General features: G+C 55.4%; 2 protein-coding genes across 2 annotated transcripts in view; one reads left to right on the top strand and one right to left on the bottom strand.

Moving 5' to 3' along the window:
* Nucleotides 1–7684, top strand: part of LOC144732565 (sodium/hydrogen exchanger 9-like) — a 52571-nt gene extending 44887 nt beyond the window's left edge. Inside the window, exons 13-16 of the mRNA XM_078614002.1 lie at nt 1034–1082; nt 2028–2110; nt 2720–2825; nt 3502–7684. Of these exons, the coding sequence (XP_078470128.1) occupies nt 1034–1082; nt 2028–2110; nt 2720–2825; nt 3502–3936 (673 nt within the window). The 3' untranslated portion in view covers nt 3937–7684. The remainder of the gene's footprint in view (nt 1–1033; nt 1083–2027; nt 2111–2719; nt 2826–3501) is intronic.
* A 1954-nt stretch (nt 7685–9638) lies between these two features.
* LOC144732564 (carbohydrate sulfotransferase 7-like) lies at nt 9639–13750 on the bottom strand. Its single transcript, XM_078614001.1, has 4 exons — nt 13382–13750; nt 12278–13078; nt 10712–11559; nt 9639–10427 (listed from the first exon to the last, which is right to left on the bottom strand). Exons 2-4 carry the CDS (start codon nt 12938–12940, stop codon nt 10073–10075), a joined length of 1866 nt encoding a protein of 621 aa, XP_078470127.1. The 5' UTR covers nt 12941–13078; nt 13382–13750; the 3' UTR covers nt 9639–10072.
* Between the last annotated feature and the right edge of the window lie 4107 nt (nt 13751–17857).

Genomic DNA, 17857 nt, shown 5'->3' with positions numbered 1-17857 from the left:
TCCATCGTGGACGTCACCTCGTGTGCAGCACTCAAGACCTCGACTGTCGCACCCGCAAGTCCAGCAGTGGATAGATAATGATTTAACGCCGATTAACGATGACGACGATGACGACGATGACGACGACGAAATACACCAGGGCTGAAGTTGCTCATTTGTTCCTTTCGGTGCGGCTCGCTTGCCCGTTGGCAGGAAATTTCCACCGGGGACGAGAGAGAGAGATACGGCTGCGGAGAGCCTCGTGCGGAGCCCAGATAATCTCCTCGGCACGCCCACGGCCACCACCTGCGAGCTCGTGGCGGCAGCCACAGTGTCAAAAAGAAAAACAAATCCCTCTCTCCCGCGCGCACGGCGGGGAGGTGGGGGAGGCACGCACTCAAAACTATTTTGAGCACGGGATATTAGTGGCGAAGCAGAGCGGCTGCGTAGAGTGCGAAAGAAGTTCAACGTCACACACACACACACGTCGGTTTTCCGCAGGTGATGTGATCATTTTCGCCGGGCGGTAGTGGCTTACGCACATGGCCTGTGTAATCCAGCTCCGTGTGCAGGGCAGCGAGTGGTTGGTGGATCGTCGCTCGCAGATGTTGTGGAACTCCGTTCCTGTGCACGTCGAGGAGGTGCCCCCGTACCCGTCCTGTGCAACATGTGGACTCCGCCTGCTCCCTCTGCATGGGGATAGCGTGTTTCACCCTCGCACGTGTGGGGTTTTCTCCGGGCGCTCCGGTTTCCTCCCACGTGTAAACACTCATTCATTGGCCGAGAACAACCGTCATATATAGAGGACCGCAGAGCTTGGGGCAGTTGTTGGTAGCGCCGGCTCGCCGCCTGGTGGTTGCTGCCTTCCCGCTTGTCTGTCGGTACCTCCTACTGGCGCCTCTGAGTCCTTTTTTCTCTCTCTACAGTTCATCAGGAACTGCGATTTTAGCAGAGATAAAGTCTGTGTCTCTCTCTCTCCCTGTCTGTGTGTGTGTGTCTCTCTCTCCCTGTCTGTGTCTCTCTGTTTGCATCTCTGTCTGTGTCCTCACTGCAGTGTGGGCGTAGACCCGGACGACGACTCCTTCACAGAACCTTCACGCAGAGTGAGTGTGGACCTCACCACTCCCACCCCACCACTCACGCACCACCACTCACGCCCCACCACTCGCACCCCACCACTCCCACCCCACCACTAGCACCCCCACCACTCACACCCCACCACTCCCACCCCCACCACTCACGCACCACCACTCACGCCCCCACCACTCGCACCCCACCACTCACGCCCCACCCACTCGCACCCCACCACTCACACACCCTACCACTCCACCCCACCACTCACGCGACCACCACTCACGCTCCACCACTCGCACCCCACCACTCCCACCCCACCACTCACGCCCCACCACTCGCACCCCACCACTCGCACCCCACCATTCCCCACCCCACCACTCACGCCCCACCACTCGCACCCCACCACTCACACCCCACCACTCCCACCCCACCACTCACGCACCACCACTCACGCCCCACCACTCGCACCCCACCACTCACACCCCACCACTCACACCCACCACTCCCACCCCACCACTCCCACCCCACCACTCTCACACCCACCACTCCCACCCCACCACTCCCACACCACCACTCCCACCCCACCACTCACGCCCCACCACTCGCACCCCACCACTCACACCCCACCATTCCCACCCCACCACCCCCACCCCACCACTCACGCACCACCACTCACGCACCACCACTCACGCCCCACCACTCACACCCACCACTCCCACCCCACCACTCCCACCACTCCCACCACTCCCACCCCACCACTCCCACCCCACCACTCACACCCACCACTCCCACCTCACCACTCCCACCACTCCCACCCCACCACTCCCACCCCACCACTCACACCCACCACTCCCACCCCACCACTCCCACCCCACCACTCACACCCACCACTCCCACCCCACCACTCGCACCCCACCACTCGCTCTCCCCAGTCGTTGCGATTGTCCCCTGTGCCACCCTGCTGCATCGCGCAGGACTCGTCCCAGGGCCTCGGGGGTCGCTCCACCAAGGAGGACAGTGCGTGGCTCTTCCGTGCGTGGTACAACGTCGATCACAAGTATCCTCCTGCAGCGCACGGTGTTCACGGTGGGGGGCGGTGGGTTGGAGGCGGGGGCAGTGAATGGTGGGGGGAAGGGGATGGGAGGCAATGTGCAATTTCTCTCTGGGTTGGGTGCAGATGACTCAGAATTGGACTGCAGCAACATCGTCCCGCCTCCTGCAAAAAAACTTGGCAGGACCCCTCCTCATGAAAATAAAAAGGTGTCGAGACTCAGCGAGGCTTTGCTGGATACCTGTGAAAAAGAGCTTTGCAGCTCATCGGATTCCTCCAGTATAAATAAATGTTGTGATTCTGGGTGAGGGTGGACGGCGCCGGTGATGGCCCCGCGGCTCCTCGTAGTCCACCAGCTCGTGCCACCGCTTGATCGATTGCTCGATCGCTCGCTGGTTTGCTTGATTGATCGGTTCGCTCGATCGCACAATTGCTCGAAGGCTCGATCGCTCGCTCGATTGCTCGATTGATCAATCGCTCGCTCGATCGCTCTCTCAATCGCTCAATCGCTCTCTCAATCGCTCACTCAATCGCTCTCTCAATCGCTCGCTCGATCGATCGCTAAATCGCTTGCTCATCCGTCGTTCCTCCCTTAACAAGCTCGCGCCCGCTCAGCTACCTGAAGCCGCTGCTCACGCACGCGGGGCCCCCGCTCACCGCCACCCTGCCCGGCTGCTGCGCGCCCCTCGCCCGCCTCCTCACCAGCCCACAGGCCATGCAGGTGAGCGAGTGCGATTGTGCGAGTGTGCGATTGTGCGCGTGTGCACGTTTGTGCGCGTGTTTGGAGCGGCGGCGCTGTGGTTTGGCACGCTGCGCTACCGACCCAGCGGCACGCATTTGATTCCCGCTCATCGCCAACGTCAGTGACGAATATTTTAACCGGCCCTGGGCCTCCTCTAGGTCGACTCAGCCTTAAGTGAGTTCCTGCTGCGGTGTGTAGAGCGACAGCAATACTGGAGAGGCAAAGGCAATCGGGTGAGGTGCTGGCTTAATCAGGCAACTCTTGCTCACGTAAATTGTAAATTTTTGCTTCCGTATCCAGCCCTTAAATTTAGCAAAAAAGGAAGAATGGTCAAAGGGTCAATGGTCAAAACAGTCCCCGCCATCATCCGTCTGTGGTCAATAAACTGAGTCGACCTTTGTACTAATTGGCCGTGTCGAGTGGTGGCGGGTTTAACGACACGCATTTATATTTGCGCGATCTGACCCAATTAAAAATAAAACCCCTCTATTATGGAGTTGGGGCCAATGTGAACGAGTGGTCGCTGTTAAACGAGACACACCGAGCCGTGACAGCTCTCGGACTCGCCGTGCTGGGGTGGAGGAAGGTGGCTCATGTGATGCCCTCGTTATCACCACCGCCACCGCCACCGATGACCCCTCTGTGTGACCTTCAGAACGAGGGACGACTTCGCGACGAAGACGTCGTCATCCCAGAGACGGAGCTGTCATTCAACATCGGGGGCGGAGTCGATCCCAGCCACGCCCACCGGCACGCCAAGCCCCGCAGCGACGGCAGCGATGGCCAATCAGAGCGCGGCGCCTTCGGGGGCCCCTGGGGGCCGGGCGCCCAGGAGCTCCACCCCACCCACGTCACCGCCCCCTACGGCGGTGACCACGCCCCCTACGGCGGTGGCCCCGCCCCCTACGGCGATGGCCCCGCCCCCTACGGCGGTGACCACGCCCCCTACGGCGGTGGCTCCGCCCCCTACGGCGGTGGCCACGCCCCTTACGTCAGTGGCTCCGCCTCCGTGGAGTTCAGCTCCGCCCCCACGGACTTTGGCTCCGCCCAGACGGGATCAGGGGTCAACACTGGCAGTGTGCCCACGTAGAGAGAAGGGCCCCCCGGGGTCACGGAACACTGATGAACTGTGACGCGGGCGAAGCTGCCTCCATCGCAGTTGCCGCCCCGTCTCACCCCTCCGCTTGCCTCGTTTTCCACGCACATCGACGTCACTTCGTTCAGTTGCAGGAGCTGGCGGTAACGGTGCCCGTAGCCGTGACCAAAATCGAGGATTTGTGAAAACGTGTTTAGATTTTCATTTTTTTTTTATTTCACTTGTAACAAACAAATAAACCGGTCGCCCGTGTATCTTCTCGCAGTCGCTCGCGTCTCGCCGGGTTTTCCCGAGAGAACCCTCATGGATGACCTCGTTGAAGCTAGCCGCGCGGCCGAGACGATTTCCCTTCCTTTTCAGTTTGTGTCCAGTAGACGCGATTCGGTGATGGAACGTTAGAAAACGAAAATCGACATTTGCAGTGACCGGCGCCGGTATTGTTTAGCGGTTGCGGCGTCACCGCGCGGCTCTGCCCGGCTCGTGGCTGCGTTTGTCCGGGAGGCGCTCTTGTGAGCTCAGCATAAAAATCCGCGTCAGCGTTGGCAGCAGGCGAGCGTTGGTGCGGAGTTCAGTTTTCTCGCAGCAGGCAACTTCGAGCAAGACGTCTGCATCGTTCGCTCCTCGCGGTGTCTTGTGGGTCATTGGACAACAACAACAATACCGACGATATTTATCATCGACCTGCTCGTTATGTTCGCGCTGCAGATGTCAAACTCACGCCTTTCAATGCTGCCGTCAAACCGATCAATAAATTTACGACAGAAATTGGCCACGTCGGTAGTCACGATCCCGAGCGAGGTTGAAGCCACCGGGCACGGCCACAAAGCGAATCGTCGCGTCGCTGTGTAAACGTTGCATCGCAGCCACAATTGACCTCCACCGGCGGTGGCGGTGGCTTGGGGAGACCTTCATCCAGCAGTAGATTGACCACGTCTGGTGATGATGATGATGATGGTCCCGCAGAAAGCTCAGCACAGGTGCGAGCGCTCGAAAGGAGGCAGTGCCGAGTGGCGCGCTGTGTTTTTAGCGACCGCAGGAATGCACGCGTCCACGCGCGAACGTGCGAGCGCACAGAGTCGTCACCGAGTCATCAGCTCGGTGGCGGCTCCGATTTCCCTCCACGACGATTTGCACTTGCGCCGCGTCGTGCGGGGCGCGCGCGTTGGGGCACGAGGGCCTCGTGCTGGTGCGTAAGAATACTTCTGTCCCTCTTCTGTCGTCGTCGTCGTTGTCGTATAAAAACTTGGTGGGGCGACGGGCCCCCCCCCCCCCCTGCCTCCGCACGTGTCCAAATACTCGCGACGGATTCGAGCGAAGGCACCGACTCGTCATTGGCGGAGCTATCTCGAAAATCTAATTTCTGTCTTGAAAACGAATTTATTTAGAAATAATTTTTGTGTTTAGTCTGTTGTCCTTCCCCCGAACCTCCGATTAGCGTAGTTGGCTACGTACAGTGATGCAAAAGAATGTCAACGTACGTACATTACTTAGAGATGCGCTTCCACATCAACGTGGGGGTTGACCTGGCGGCGAGTAGCGGGGGGGGGGGGGGGGGGCTGCTGTGCATCCCTTTTGTTTTCTGTCTTTAAAAGTCCCAGCCACCTTTCACCCGGCCGCCGCCACGGGAACATTGTCACCACAAAGGGTATGCAAGTCAACCACGCCGCTCCGAACGGAACAACGAGGAGGGGCAGTGGCATGGCCGGGTGGTGGTGTGGCCGGGTGGTGGTGTGGCCAGATGGTGGTGTGGATGGTGGTGGTGTGGATGGTGGTGGCATGGCCGAATGGTGGTGTGCTTGAGTGGTGGCGTGGCCGGGTGATAGTGTGGCCGGGTGACAGCGTGGCCAGGTGATAGTGTGGTCGGTAGGTGGTGTGGCCGGTGATAGTGTGGCCAGGTGATAGCATGAGTGGTAGGTGATGTGGCCATGTGGTATATGATCTTTGCCGTTTGTTGGAGAGGTTCGTGGTTCAAGTTCCGCTGGCTGCACCGGTGAATACTGCCGGTCGCATTAGCCTCTAGGTCCGTGCCATCTGCATCACAGTGGCCGCTATAGACCCCCCTGGTTGTTATTACAAACGCTGTAGGCCACCCACGTGCGCTGGCGGCATTGTCCGAATTTACAAAACTACTCACAAATGACTGAACTGGAATAACCAATAACACCACAGCCTCATGCTGGCAGACTAATGCCCACTTTCGTGTTGCATACATCTTGTGGTGCACACGGACAGCTGCCATCGGGGGGTCCCCTCGGCTAAGATGAAAAGTGCAGCTGGGCAACGGAACGATTGAGGTGCGTTGTAAGGCGCTTCGAGATGCCGGGGCATTTAAGCACTCGGACTCACCCTAACCCTTACATGAACAAGATTGGGCCTTGCGACAGTCTTCCGAAGCGATAGGCAAGCGACGGTATCGGTGGTTCGGAACTGTTTACAAATGCAGGGTACGGAGCGCCAGCGGGTGGCTCGCTCACATCATACCACGCAGCACCAGGGTTACCCATTGCATCGGATTTTGTTAAAATGTTTTAGTTGATTCCCCGCGTCTGCCTAACCCTCGACTCGAAGTTGTCTCTCCGAGCCCCAGAGATGTATTCAGGGGATGAACTTCGATCCGAGCGTAACTACAAGACTCGCCACACTTGAACGCAGTGACATTCCCCTCCCGTAACAGGGCCAGGCAGACATTTTAAAATTTTAAACATTTACATAAAACAAAATGTTGTAAATAATAATATCAAAGTATATGTACGTGTAACCCTAACTGCCGCACGGATGTCACGGTAAGTCTTTGATACCCTAATTGTTGTACTGCCCAGGCATAGAAGTGGAATTAAAGGTAATTGATTTAACGGAGTGCTGCTGTTGCAGATGAAATATTATTGGTTAATCCGCAAATATGTTTGGCATGTTTGCCTCTGCTCTAGACATACATTGTGTGTGTGTCCTGTGTGTGCGTCTGTGCGTATGGGGAGCGGTGGGGGAGAGGTTAGCGCGCCTGCACTAGAAGCCCGATGAGTTCGATTCCCGCTCACGGCCAACACCAGTAAAGATTAACTAAGCCGGTCCTGGGCCCCCCTCCCCTAGGTCGACTCAGCCTCAAATAAGTACCCATCGCCACTGGGGAGACAAATGCGGCCGTGTGCGGTGCTGCATTCTCCCCCCTCCCCCCCCCCCCCTTGTGCTGTGTCGGCCTTCATAGGTGCTCGCTAACAGCACTTGGCCCAAACGTCTGTGTCAGGCTATACGGGGATCGTTGTCTGTGAGTGTGTGTGCACGTGCGTGTCAGTATAACAGCATAGTGGAGGGGTGTCGTAGTGGTTAGCGCACTGCGCTACGAACCCGGTGACCCCAAGTTCGATTTCCGCGCATGGACAACATGGAGTGGCGAATAACGAAACAGAGCCTCGGCTCCTAGGTCGACTCAACCTTAAATGAGTACTTTGGTGCGGAGTATAAACTTCAACACTGGGGAGATAAAGGCGGCCGGGCGTGGTGTTGACCACACCGCCCCCCTCGCCTGCTGTATCCACCTTCACAGGTGCTCGCAAACACCCCCTTCCCCTACAGCCTTTCAGAGGCTATCCCGGGTGAGGTGGATCTTTTATCTTTGGCTTCGTGGTGATGATGGTGGTGGTGGTGTGCATGTTTAAATGCATGTGTGTTCCCCGGCGACCCGACATATGCTCTACGGGCAATCTAAGATTTAAATAAACATCGTGTTTCCATTTTGGAGAAAGTCCTCCTTGTTGTCGTTGGTTTGTTTTGTTCCGTCTGCGTCGAGGTTTAATCCCGACGGGCAATCCCCGCGGGTTTATCCGTCGTCTTCCAAACAGTTCTAGATTTGAAGCTTTCGTGACCGCAAGGACTCACACTCTTAGGTTTTTTCGGTAAAGTCAGGTAGGTAAGGTAAAAAATATTTTTAATGAAAGTAAAATAAAAAATCACGACGTTTCGGAGGCAACACAAGCTTCCGTCTTCAGGTGGAACCGTCACAGCACGATTGCTGTATCAAGTGAAGAGAAATCCAAGAGACCCGACCTTGTGTGTATATATACTGGTTGATGGGGGAGGAGCCAGGGTAGGCCCCTGGATCGGAGTTTTTTGTTGTAGCTTTAACAGTTGTTGTGTGCTACACTTTCTAAACATTGTACCCGGTACAGATCAAACGGTAACAGCAACAATTGCCGCAGCTCTGCCGTCCTATAGCAAATGTCGTGAAGCAGTACAGGGCGGTCCAGATGTCCCGTGAGCCCCCCCCCCCCCCCCCATTTCAATCTATAAAACTTACTATATTTTTGTAATAAATCTTTATTTAAAACATAAATGTACATGCTAAAGAAAAAATGTTAAAGGTCAATTAATTGGGGGGGGGGGGGGGTCACAAGACATCTGGAGCGGTGGCGCAGTGGTTAGCGCACTGGACTACAAACCCGGGCGACTCGCGTTGCAATTCCCGGCCACGGATAACATCAGTGGCCAGCGCGATACGTGGAACTGGTCCTGGCAACCCCACCCTCTCCCCTCACCAACAGACACTGAGTGACCAGCGTGGCCAAGTATGGACAAATCAACCCCCCATCGCAATTACAGCCTGAGGGAGAGGGGGGGGGGGTGTTCATCCAGCAGTGGATTGGCTGTAAGTTTCATATCCACATTGACGCAGTCCATACCCCGTCTTGTTTCTCATGATGAAGGTCGCACTCGGTTTCTGCTCAGCGTCTCGAGACACGCTGGATATACAGGGCACGTAGATGCTGCGTAATTGTCTTCTAGTGGATGAACTCGCGTCGATCTCCGGGCGTGGCAGCTCTAAACAACGGGCGCAAGTTTCTTTACAGAAGAGGAGGCTTGCCATCACAAAGACACAGATCCCCCCCCCCCCGTGTAGCCCAAAGAGACTGTTGGGGCAAGTGCTGTCAGCGAGCGCCTATGAAGGCGCTCGAGGGGGTACCCGTTTGATGCTGAGTCGACCTAGACGGAGGCACAGGACCGGTTCAAATAATCGTCGCCAGGATCGTGGCTCACGCACAAACGAGACGTGGCATGATCCCAGAGCGTCCGTCGCCTGTTGCCGAGGTTGGCGGTTCGAACTCTATCGGCCGCCCTGGTTATTACTACTTCTTGCAGTGTTAACCGTAAAGATACTACTTCCCGTGACGAGTAGGAAGACCTTGTGTGTGCCGGTCTTGTCAAATGCGACGAAATGACAGCGCAAATGATACTGAATTGGTGTTGCACATCGCAATACCGATTCATAACGCACAGTGAGGCTTTTCCGGGTAAAATAACCGTCATAATTGATTATTACTCACAATGTTCAGGCACGAAGGATGACAACAGTGACGAGAACAACGAATGTTGTGTACGTTTGTTGGACTTCTTTTGCGCCGTACGTAACCAATCGTGCCAATCGGAAGTGCGGGGGGAAGGACAACAAACGAAGTACAACAACAACAACAACGCAGTTGTCAACAAATCCATTTTCAATCAAGACGACTTCAAAGTGCATCGGAGCTTCCAGTGGTTTCCGAACATCGGAAGGGAAGAAGCGGCCGCAGCTGAGAAAGCGCCGCGCGACGATGATGACGATGATGATGACGACGACGATGATGATGATGACGACGATGATGACGATGATGATGATGACGACGATGATGACGATGATGATGATGATGACGATGACGACGATGACGACGATGATGATGATGACGATGACAATGACGATGATGACGATGATGATGATGACGATGATGATGATGACGATGACGACGATGACGATGATGATGACGATGATGACGACGATGACGACGATAATGACGATGATGATGATGACGATGATGACGATGATGATGATGATGACGATGATGATGACGATGATGACGACGATGATGATGACGCGATGATGATGACGATGATGATGACGACGACGACGATGATGACGATGATGATGATGCCATGACCTCCGTCTTTGTTCAACGGGCAGCCAAACGCCGCCGCCGCCGCTGCTGCTACTGCGAGGATGCCCGGAGTTTGGAGTGTGTCGTGACGGTGACTCATGCGAAGTGCTCACGGCTCTCCGCCACCGCATTGCCCCCCCTCCACCCTCCACCCCACGGTTCGTCCTTGTTCAGATCCAGAGGAAGTTGCCCCGGGACGCCGGACAGCTGAGCGGGTATCCCGCGACGTTCATGACCTCACGACACAGCGCCTGGACGACGCGCACCCTCTCGGCGCTCAGCGTCCTCCTCCAGCCGCTCAGACTCACGTTGGCGTCCCTGGGACTCACGGCGAACGCGGGACGGGGTCGCGCCCGGGACGGGAGTCGAACCTGGGCGCCGTCGCCCTTCGGGGAGGGCGCCTCCACCAGCGCGTTGAGCAGCGCCGAGGCGTCGGGGCTGGGAGGGAGGCCGGCGAAGGTGTAGAGGGAGGAGAGGGAGCGCTCGGGGTCCGTCAGGAAGTCTTCGTAGCGCAGCAGCAGGTACCTGGCGCGCAAACGGGACAGCAGTACGGACGCGTTTTTTTCCATTGGCACAGCCGAGCCGAGCTGACGCGGGGGCGCTCGCGGTACGGGTGGGATTCCACCAGCTGTTAATCAGCCAAAGCAACCATTCGGGTAACCTAGTAGGCCATTCATTCTGCCACCCAAACACTCAGACACTCATTCACATACTAACTTGCCGATACACTCATCTACTTACCTATACACGCACCCACCCACTAACCTACCTTTACATTCACCCACCCATACACTCATCCACTCGCTCACCTGTGCCGTAGCCAGGGCTCCAGGATTCCCTGTTGCACTCCCTGAGCAGAGCTCCTGCACAGGACCTCCATGAGATTCCCCGTAAAGTCCACGCGAGAAAGTGGTGGTGGTGGTGGTGGTTTCTGGTATGGGACATTCTGCTGCTGCTGTGCAGGGCGCGCATAGTGGCGGTTACCACCACCACCAGCAGCAGCAGCAGCAGCACGGGCAGCAGCAACGTCACCATCAACACCAGCGAAATGATCTGCACCAGCAGCGCCAGCACCAGCAAAGTTCGCATCAGCAGCACCAAGAGCAGCAGCAGCAAATAGATCAGCAGCACCGGCAGCTCCTGCACCAACCCCAGCACCACCACCACCACCAGCAGGGACAGCGGCTACGGTGCTGCTGCTGCTGGTGGTGGCGTTGTAGCGCCGCGGGAGGAGCAGGGAGCGCGCCAGCTGCGCGCTGTCTCGCGCCAGCGCGCGCCGCACTCGCTGGCGCGAGGCGGCGACGGCGCGCGGATCCCGCAGGAGGTGCACCACGCGCACGTCCAGCGCGCCGCCACGGCCCTCCTGTCCCTCCTCCTCCTCGTCCTCCCCCTCGTCCTGCTCCTGCAGCAGCAGCGGCCTCAGCGCGTGCAGCTCCAGCAGGCGCACGTCCTTGACGGCCACGACGCCGAAGCGGCGGCACTGCTCCTCCAGTTGGCGCAGCGACACGCGGGGGCAGCGGCGGCCGCACGCCGCGCCGCCGCTCCTGGGCACAGCCCCGTGCCTGCTGCTGCTGCCGCTGTCGCTGCTGCTGGTGTTGGTGGTGGTGGTGCCGGTGGTGGTGGTGGGCATGGGGCAGAGAGCTTGCGAGCACATGACCTGGTACGTGGGGGGGGGGGGGCAGAACAAAATGTAAAATACACAACGCCTTATCTGAATTTAATTCGTATTCACGTAAACATTCGTAACGCGCGCGCGCGCAGCGACGGGTTGCGTTCACGCTCAGCAAAACGGAGAGAGAGAAATGTGAAGAGGAAGACTGAGAATGACGGAAGAGCCGCCAAGGAAGCCGGCAACATCGTGCCGACAATTTCCCAATCTCTGTGTGCCCTCGACGTACAAGTCCCGAGTCGTTTGGCCAACTCTTCCCAAATGAGTTTCGAACCAAACTCCGGGACTCCTCCACGTGTCGCCAGAGCCAGCCGAACGCCTCCTCCCCTCTCGCCCAAGGGGGGCCACGTCCCTCGCGTCTCGCCAAAGATGCGAGCCACCAGCCGCCCTCCGCTCGCTCCGTCTCAAACAATTCGGCTACCTTTCGATTTAAAGCTTTCGTGACTACAGGGATTCATCTTCTTGGTTCTTTCGGTAAAGTCACGTAGAAGGGAAATAATAAAAATATAACATTATAAAATAAATAATGTTTTCTTTTTTTTCTTGTATTATTTCCCTTCTACGTGACTTTACCGAAAGAACCCAGAAGATGTATATTTATACTCTCTGGTTCTTTCGGTATCAAGTAAAGTTCATAGTTCATTCTGACGGTGACGCCCCCCCCCCCTCTGAGTAGAAGACCCACGGCACCGCCACCTGTCCGCACCTTGTTACGCTGCCATCCGAAGAGGAGCCGCGCGTCGTCGCGACCGCGGATGAGCGGCGAGAGCGCCCGAGAGAGGCGGCACTGGAAGAGGTCACGAAGCAACTCGATGGCCTTGGGCTGGAGCTCGAGGGCCCCGCGGTCAGGGAAGGCCCTCCACAGGTGCCACAGCGGCTCGAACATGTAGAAGACGGCCGGGTGCTGGTTCAGAAGCTCCCCCACGAACGAGGAGCCAGACCTCCACGTGGTGTGGATGTACACGTGGCGGCGTGCACGCGGCGCTGCAGCTTCTGTCTTTGCTCGTGGTGATGGTGGCGGTGGCATCGGGTGTAAAGCTGTTCCTGCTGGTGCTTCCGCTGCTGCTACCGCTTGTGGTGATGATGATGAGGATGACGACGACGCAGAGGGCGACCACCCCCGGGCGAGTCGCTGCTGAGTTCGGTACCACGCGGCCGTGGCGTTCGAACGCCGCGGATTCGCGTCCTCGCACGGGTCGAGTAGGAACGCGGCGCCGGCCACCGCAGCCGCAGCCGCCGCGTCTTTGTTCGCCCAGCGACGCGAGGGAGAGAACGCACCCTGAGTCCACATGAGGAGCACCGCGAGGCCCATGGAATAGGCTAGCAGTAGAGCGAGGAGAAGCGAAAAGACGCACAGCCTCGCACGCATTGCGCGCCCCGTTTCCCGGCCGCGAGGAGTCCACAGGGCCGGGTTCGATCAAGGCCGGCGGGGTCTTGTGCGGTCTTGCGAACGATGGAGCGAGCGAGCGAGCGATCCAGGGAAGTGACGCGAATCGAATTCAACTTTCTGTTGCGGGGAAAAAAGGAAAAGGGTGTATCCGTTATTCGACCACGAACTTGTTTGTAATGATCGATACGACGAAGAGGGACACACGTGTCCTTCCAAGACGCGTGGCCTGCGTATTCGCGACCAGGAGAGAGAGAGAGAGAGAGCGTTCCACGATCTGTGATCGTTGTCCTTTCTCCGCACCTCCGATTATCACGGTGGGCTACGCAAGGCACGAAATAAGTTCAGCAGACAGACAATAAACGCATGCGTTCGAGATGCGGTGAATGCAATTAAAATAAGCCACACGTTCATTATACTCACTTCCAACCACAGTTACAATCATATCAAATTACGGCTACAATCGTGTCCAACAACGGTTATGATTGTATTTATTCTTTGGTTTTTTTCGGTTAAGTCACGTCTAAAAATAAAAATAAAATCATAAATTAAAATAACAAATTACGACGTTTCGATTGCAACACAAGCAATCATCAATGAGCTATGATCAAATCCATTAACGGTTACAATCCTGTCCCGTGATTGCGCGCTGCTGGAATCCGAGCACTGACTCGGCTCTCTCGCCGACGCAGTGAGTCAGTCCGGACAATTTTGAAATAATCAAATGGCCACATCTACTGCTGCCGTTGCGACGAAGGAAGGGGAAATGAGTGCACGTACAGGCAGTGCTCTTCCTGTGCGTGGGTGTGCGTGTGTATGTATATAGAGGCGTGCAATGGGGAGCGGTGGTGCAACGGTTAGCGCACTGAGGCCACCCAGTTCGATTCTCGCTCACGGCCAACAATAACGAATATCTGAACCGGTCCTGGGCCTCCCCTAAGTTCGATTCTCGCTCACGGCCAACAGTGACGAATATCTGAACCGGTCCTGGGCCTCCCCTAGGTCGACTTAGTCTCAAATGAGTAACTGGCGCAATGTGTAAACATCGCAACTGGAGAGACAAAGGCGGCCGGGCGTGGTGCTGGTCACCCACCCCCTCGTGTGTCGTGCCGACCTTTATAGGTGCTCGCTTACAGCACTTGCCCCAACAGTCTGTTAAGTCTATACGGGGGATCTTTGTTTTTGTATACACGCGTGTGTGCGTCTGTGTGTGTGTGGAGGGGGTTTTCATTGGTCGCTCGCTAACAGCACTTACCCTAATAGTTTACTGAGGCTATACAGGTGAACTTTGTGTTTGGGGGGGAGCGGTGGCGCCGTGGTTGGCTCACAGCGCCACCCGAGTTCGATTCCAGCTCACGACCCTATAACAGTGGAAGCGAACAATTGAACAAGTTCCACCTAGGTCGACTCGGCCTCAAATTAGGAGGCCGCGTGGCGTGTCAACGTCAGAGCGGTGTAGGCCACCCAACCCACAGGCGTTCATCACAGCCCTTGCCCCAGCAGTCTGGCCCAGGCTACACGGGGGATCTTTGTCTTTGTGTTTCGCGAGTTTTTAGCAGAAGCAGGTCAACCCTGGGTGCACGCATATCTGGGTTCATCTTTGACGCACACAACGACAAAAACCCCTGCCCCCCAGCGTAAGCCTTAACAGACTGTTGGGGCAAGTGCTGTTAGCGAGTAGCAGCACCTATGAAGGCCGAAACGTCACACGAGGGGGTGGGTGGCCAGCACCACGCCCGGCCGACTTTTTCTCCGCAGTGGCGATGTTTAGAGACCAGGTAGCTTCTGAAAAAGAGCTATTTTGATCAGTGGACCTTACCTGGTAGAAGAACAAAAATTTGTTCAGTTTATGTGGCCAAACACAGTGAATTAATGATCAACTCGTTACAAGTGGCAATATAACATATCTGGCTGTGTTGGGTGGTGGAAGGTTTTAATAAACACAACTTCGGTAACTTGGCCAACCCCGTGACATCTGTGAAAAGGATCTGTATAGCTCATCGGATTCCGTCAGTATGAACACACATTCTAAGTGTGACCCCCCCCCCCGCCCCCCCAAATACATCGTACATTTTGAAGAACTTTGCTTTGTTAAAGCGTTCGTTTGCACGACTGTGGGTGGAGGAAGTTGGAGGAAGATTCGGGTCAGGGTTGGGGGGGGGTCTGGGTCTGATTTCCGTAAGTTTTCACCACCTCAGTGTCACCCAACCTCCTCCACCCCCCGTGTCTTTGTGGTTTCCGCACCGCGCTAAATCACGAAACGGAAAACGTCCCCCGCATGTTTTGTTCCACTTTTTTTAGTATTCGTCGACGCTCACTGTATCGGCGGATCTCGGAAGCTAGGCAGGTTTTTTTTTTATTTTGGGGCCTGAATATCACCCCGCGGTTGGCGAGCACCTCGCATTTGAAAATAACAAGGCGCGTGACGTATAGTGGGCAGCAGAGAGCAGTTGCAGAAAATATCCCCTGCTGTGCCGTGCCGTGCTTGTATACTTGGGGGCGCCACGGTGGCGAGATGTCAACTACCTCGCCTGTAATGCAGGAGGTCGTGGGTTCGATCCCGACCCTGACGCCTGTACATTTAGAAATTTTCGTGTCTCTACTCCCCCCGTGGTCGCGTGGATTGTTCTCTGGGTCCTCCGGGTTTTCCCTCCACATTTAGAATTCACGTGCGTTTAGAGTATTTGGCCGCTATAATTTTCCACGCGATAAACCACCTCGTTTGAGCTATCATTTGTGGCCAGATCGCTTCTGAAAAAGAGTTATATGGCTCAGTTGGCCTTACTTAGTAAAATAAATAGTTTATTTTTTTTTAAAAGTTTAAATATCTTGGGGAGGTATGGCCAAATAGCCCCCCCCCTGCAACCCACACCGCGTGTCACTCTTAACAGCAACAAATTTTTTTTTGGTATTGTTGGGTAGTATATTTGAACCAAAGGTGGAGGTGCCCAGGTAGCTCAGGGGTCAAAGTGCTGAGCCGGAACAGCTGAGATCCTGGCTTTGGAACCGGATTTCTGTCGCCTGTAATGCGACCGGGCTTCTCACGTGCATCGAGTTGATGGTCTCAGCCCGCTGGACAGTGACTGCACCCACACACACACAACAATGTAGCACGTCAGATTCGGCGTGGTTTACATTAAAATCTGCCGAATGCCAACTTAGAGAGGTAAACAGTTCAGGTTGAGAGCCGTGCCCCCGTGGGTCGATGATGATGATGAGCATGAGGATGACCGGACAGCCAATTCTTGTCAAGATGTTGCCACTCAATCGCGGCCGTCTGTCGCCAGGGAGCTCGGTGTGGAATGTGGAATTTCCACCACCCACCGACTTCACCCGCGATCAGGTAAGCAACTTCGTACGATGCTGTGAGGATCGGTTTGTTGATGGGTACAAAGCCGAGAACAGGCAGAGTAGCCTTTTCATCGAATCTGGCTCTCTTCACCTTGAATTCAGCGAGCGTTGTGTTCTTGTATTCCCCATCTCCATGCAGCTTAAGGAAGTGTTCCCTTAGTTTTGCCGGTGCTAGACTAGAATTGCTCAACTTGGCATTGCAAATCATGCAGTTAGGACGCTGACTCCCATCACGTTCCGTTATACATGTGAATCCATATTGTACATATTCGTCCGACCACTTTCTTTTTTTGCTCGACATAGTTAGTATGAAGGGATTAAAATATTAAGAAAGTAATCACACGACGTACCATCACGACAGTCACAAGTCGACTACCGAGCGCACCAAATTCCCTGCAGCACAGATAGGCCAAGCGATGTAGCGTGATCACTTGCAGCCAATGATGGCCAAGCCGAATGTGTCATCACGAATCATATAAGTCGGGTGTGTGTCTTAACCGCCGCCGAACCCCTGAGACTGACTCACCGAACCCCTGGGGTTCGATCGAACCCAGGTTAAGAACCACTGGCCGATAGATCATCCTAGAGAGAGCGGAATGGGCGGGGCATGCATAATACAGTAAAAATGCTCTCTTATCTTCATTATACAGGTAGGAACAATATGTTTCACACTGCCCACCAGGGATTTTTTTGTCTGTCTGTCTGTCGTGCATAAATAAATATATAATATAAACAGCCCTTTGATTGGTGGAGACCTACTGCCGGGTACGGAGAGGGGAGGTGCCTAAGGGAGAAGGGTCAGGGGAGGGTCTAAGGGAAGGGGGATCAGGGGAGGGGCCTAAGGATATGGGGGGGGGGGGTCAGGGGAGGGGCCTAAGCAAGGGGGAGGGGCCGATAGTTAAGGGGGCTGGCTACCTGGCTGGCTGCCTGGCTACCTCAAATCAAGTTATTTTCTACACAGGTAGGAACAACAGGCTCCACACTGCCCACCAGGGATTATTTGTCTGTCTGTCGTGCACGAATGCGCTGTCCAACCAAGTTCCTACCTGCCCACTCCGAAGGAACGTGTTTATTTGTGACCTACCAATGTCTGCAGCAGCCAGGATCAATCGATGACAATCCTATTAGCTGCAGATATTTAACAGATGAGATGCGTTGCACCGTTGATCCCTCCTGTTTGATCATTTATACTTCTCTTGTCCGTATGCATCTGTGCAGACAGGTTTTTTTTGCGGTATCAATGCGGATAAGAGGAGCGGCGACCTACTACTCTGTAGAGCAGGGTGGGGAACATTTATTCTGCCAAGGGCCATTTGGATATTTATAACATCATTCACGGGCCATGCAAAATTTTCAACTTAAAAATTAGCCCGTTATATTTGGTCAAACATTTAATTAACTCGCCCCTAATACGATGGCTGGAACTGCTTCTCTTTGGTGAGGCGTGTGATGATGTTAGCTGGTATTGATGATGTTGCTACTCGCAACTGCTTTTCCAGGCTTGCTCCGAGATGTATTGAATTTCGAGTCCCGCCTGCGGTTGCCTTG

Source organism: Lampetra planeri, chromosome 43 (assembly GCF_965212315.1).
Source record: "Lampetra planeri chromosome 43, kcLamPlan1.2.h2, whole genome shotgun sequence".
NCBI lineage: Eukaryota > Metazoa > Chordata > Hyperoartia > Petromyzontiformes > Petromyzontidae > Lampetra > Lampetra planeri.
Note: the sequence above shows the minus strand (reverse complement) of the source record. Positions and strands in the feature narration are given on the sequence as shown.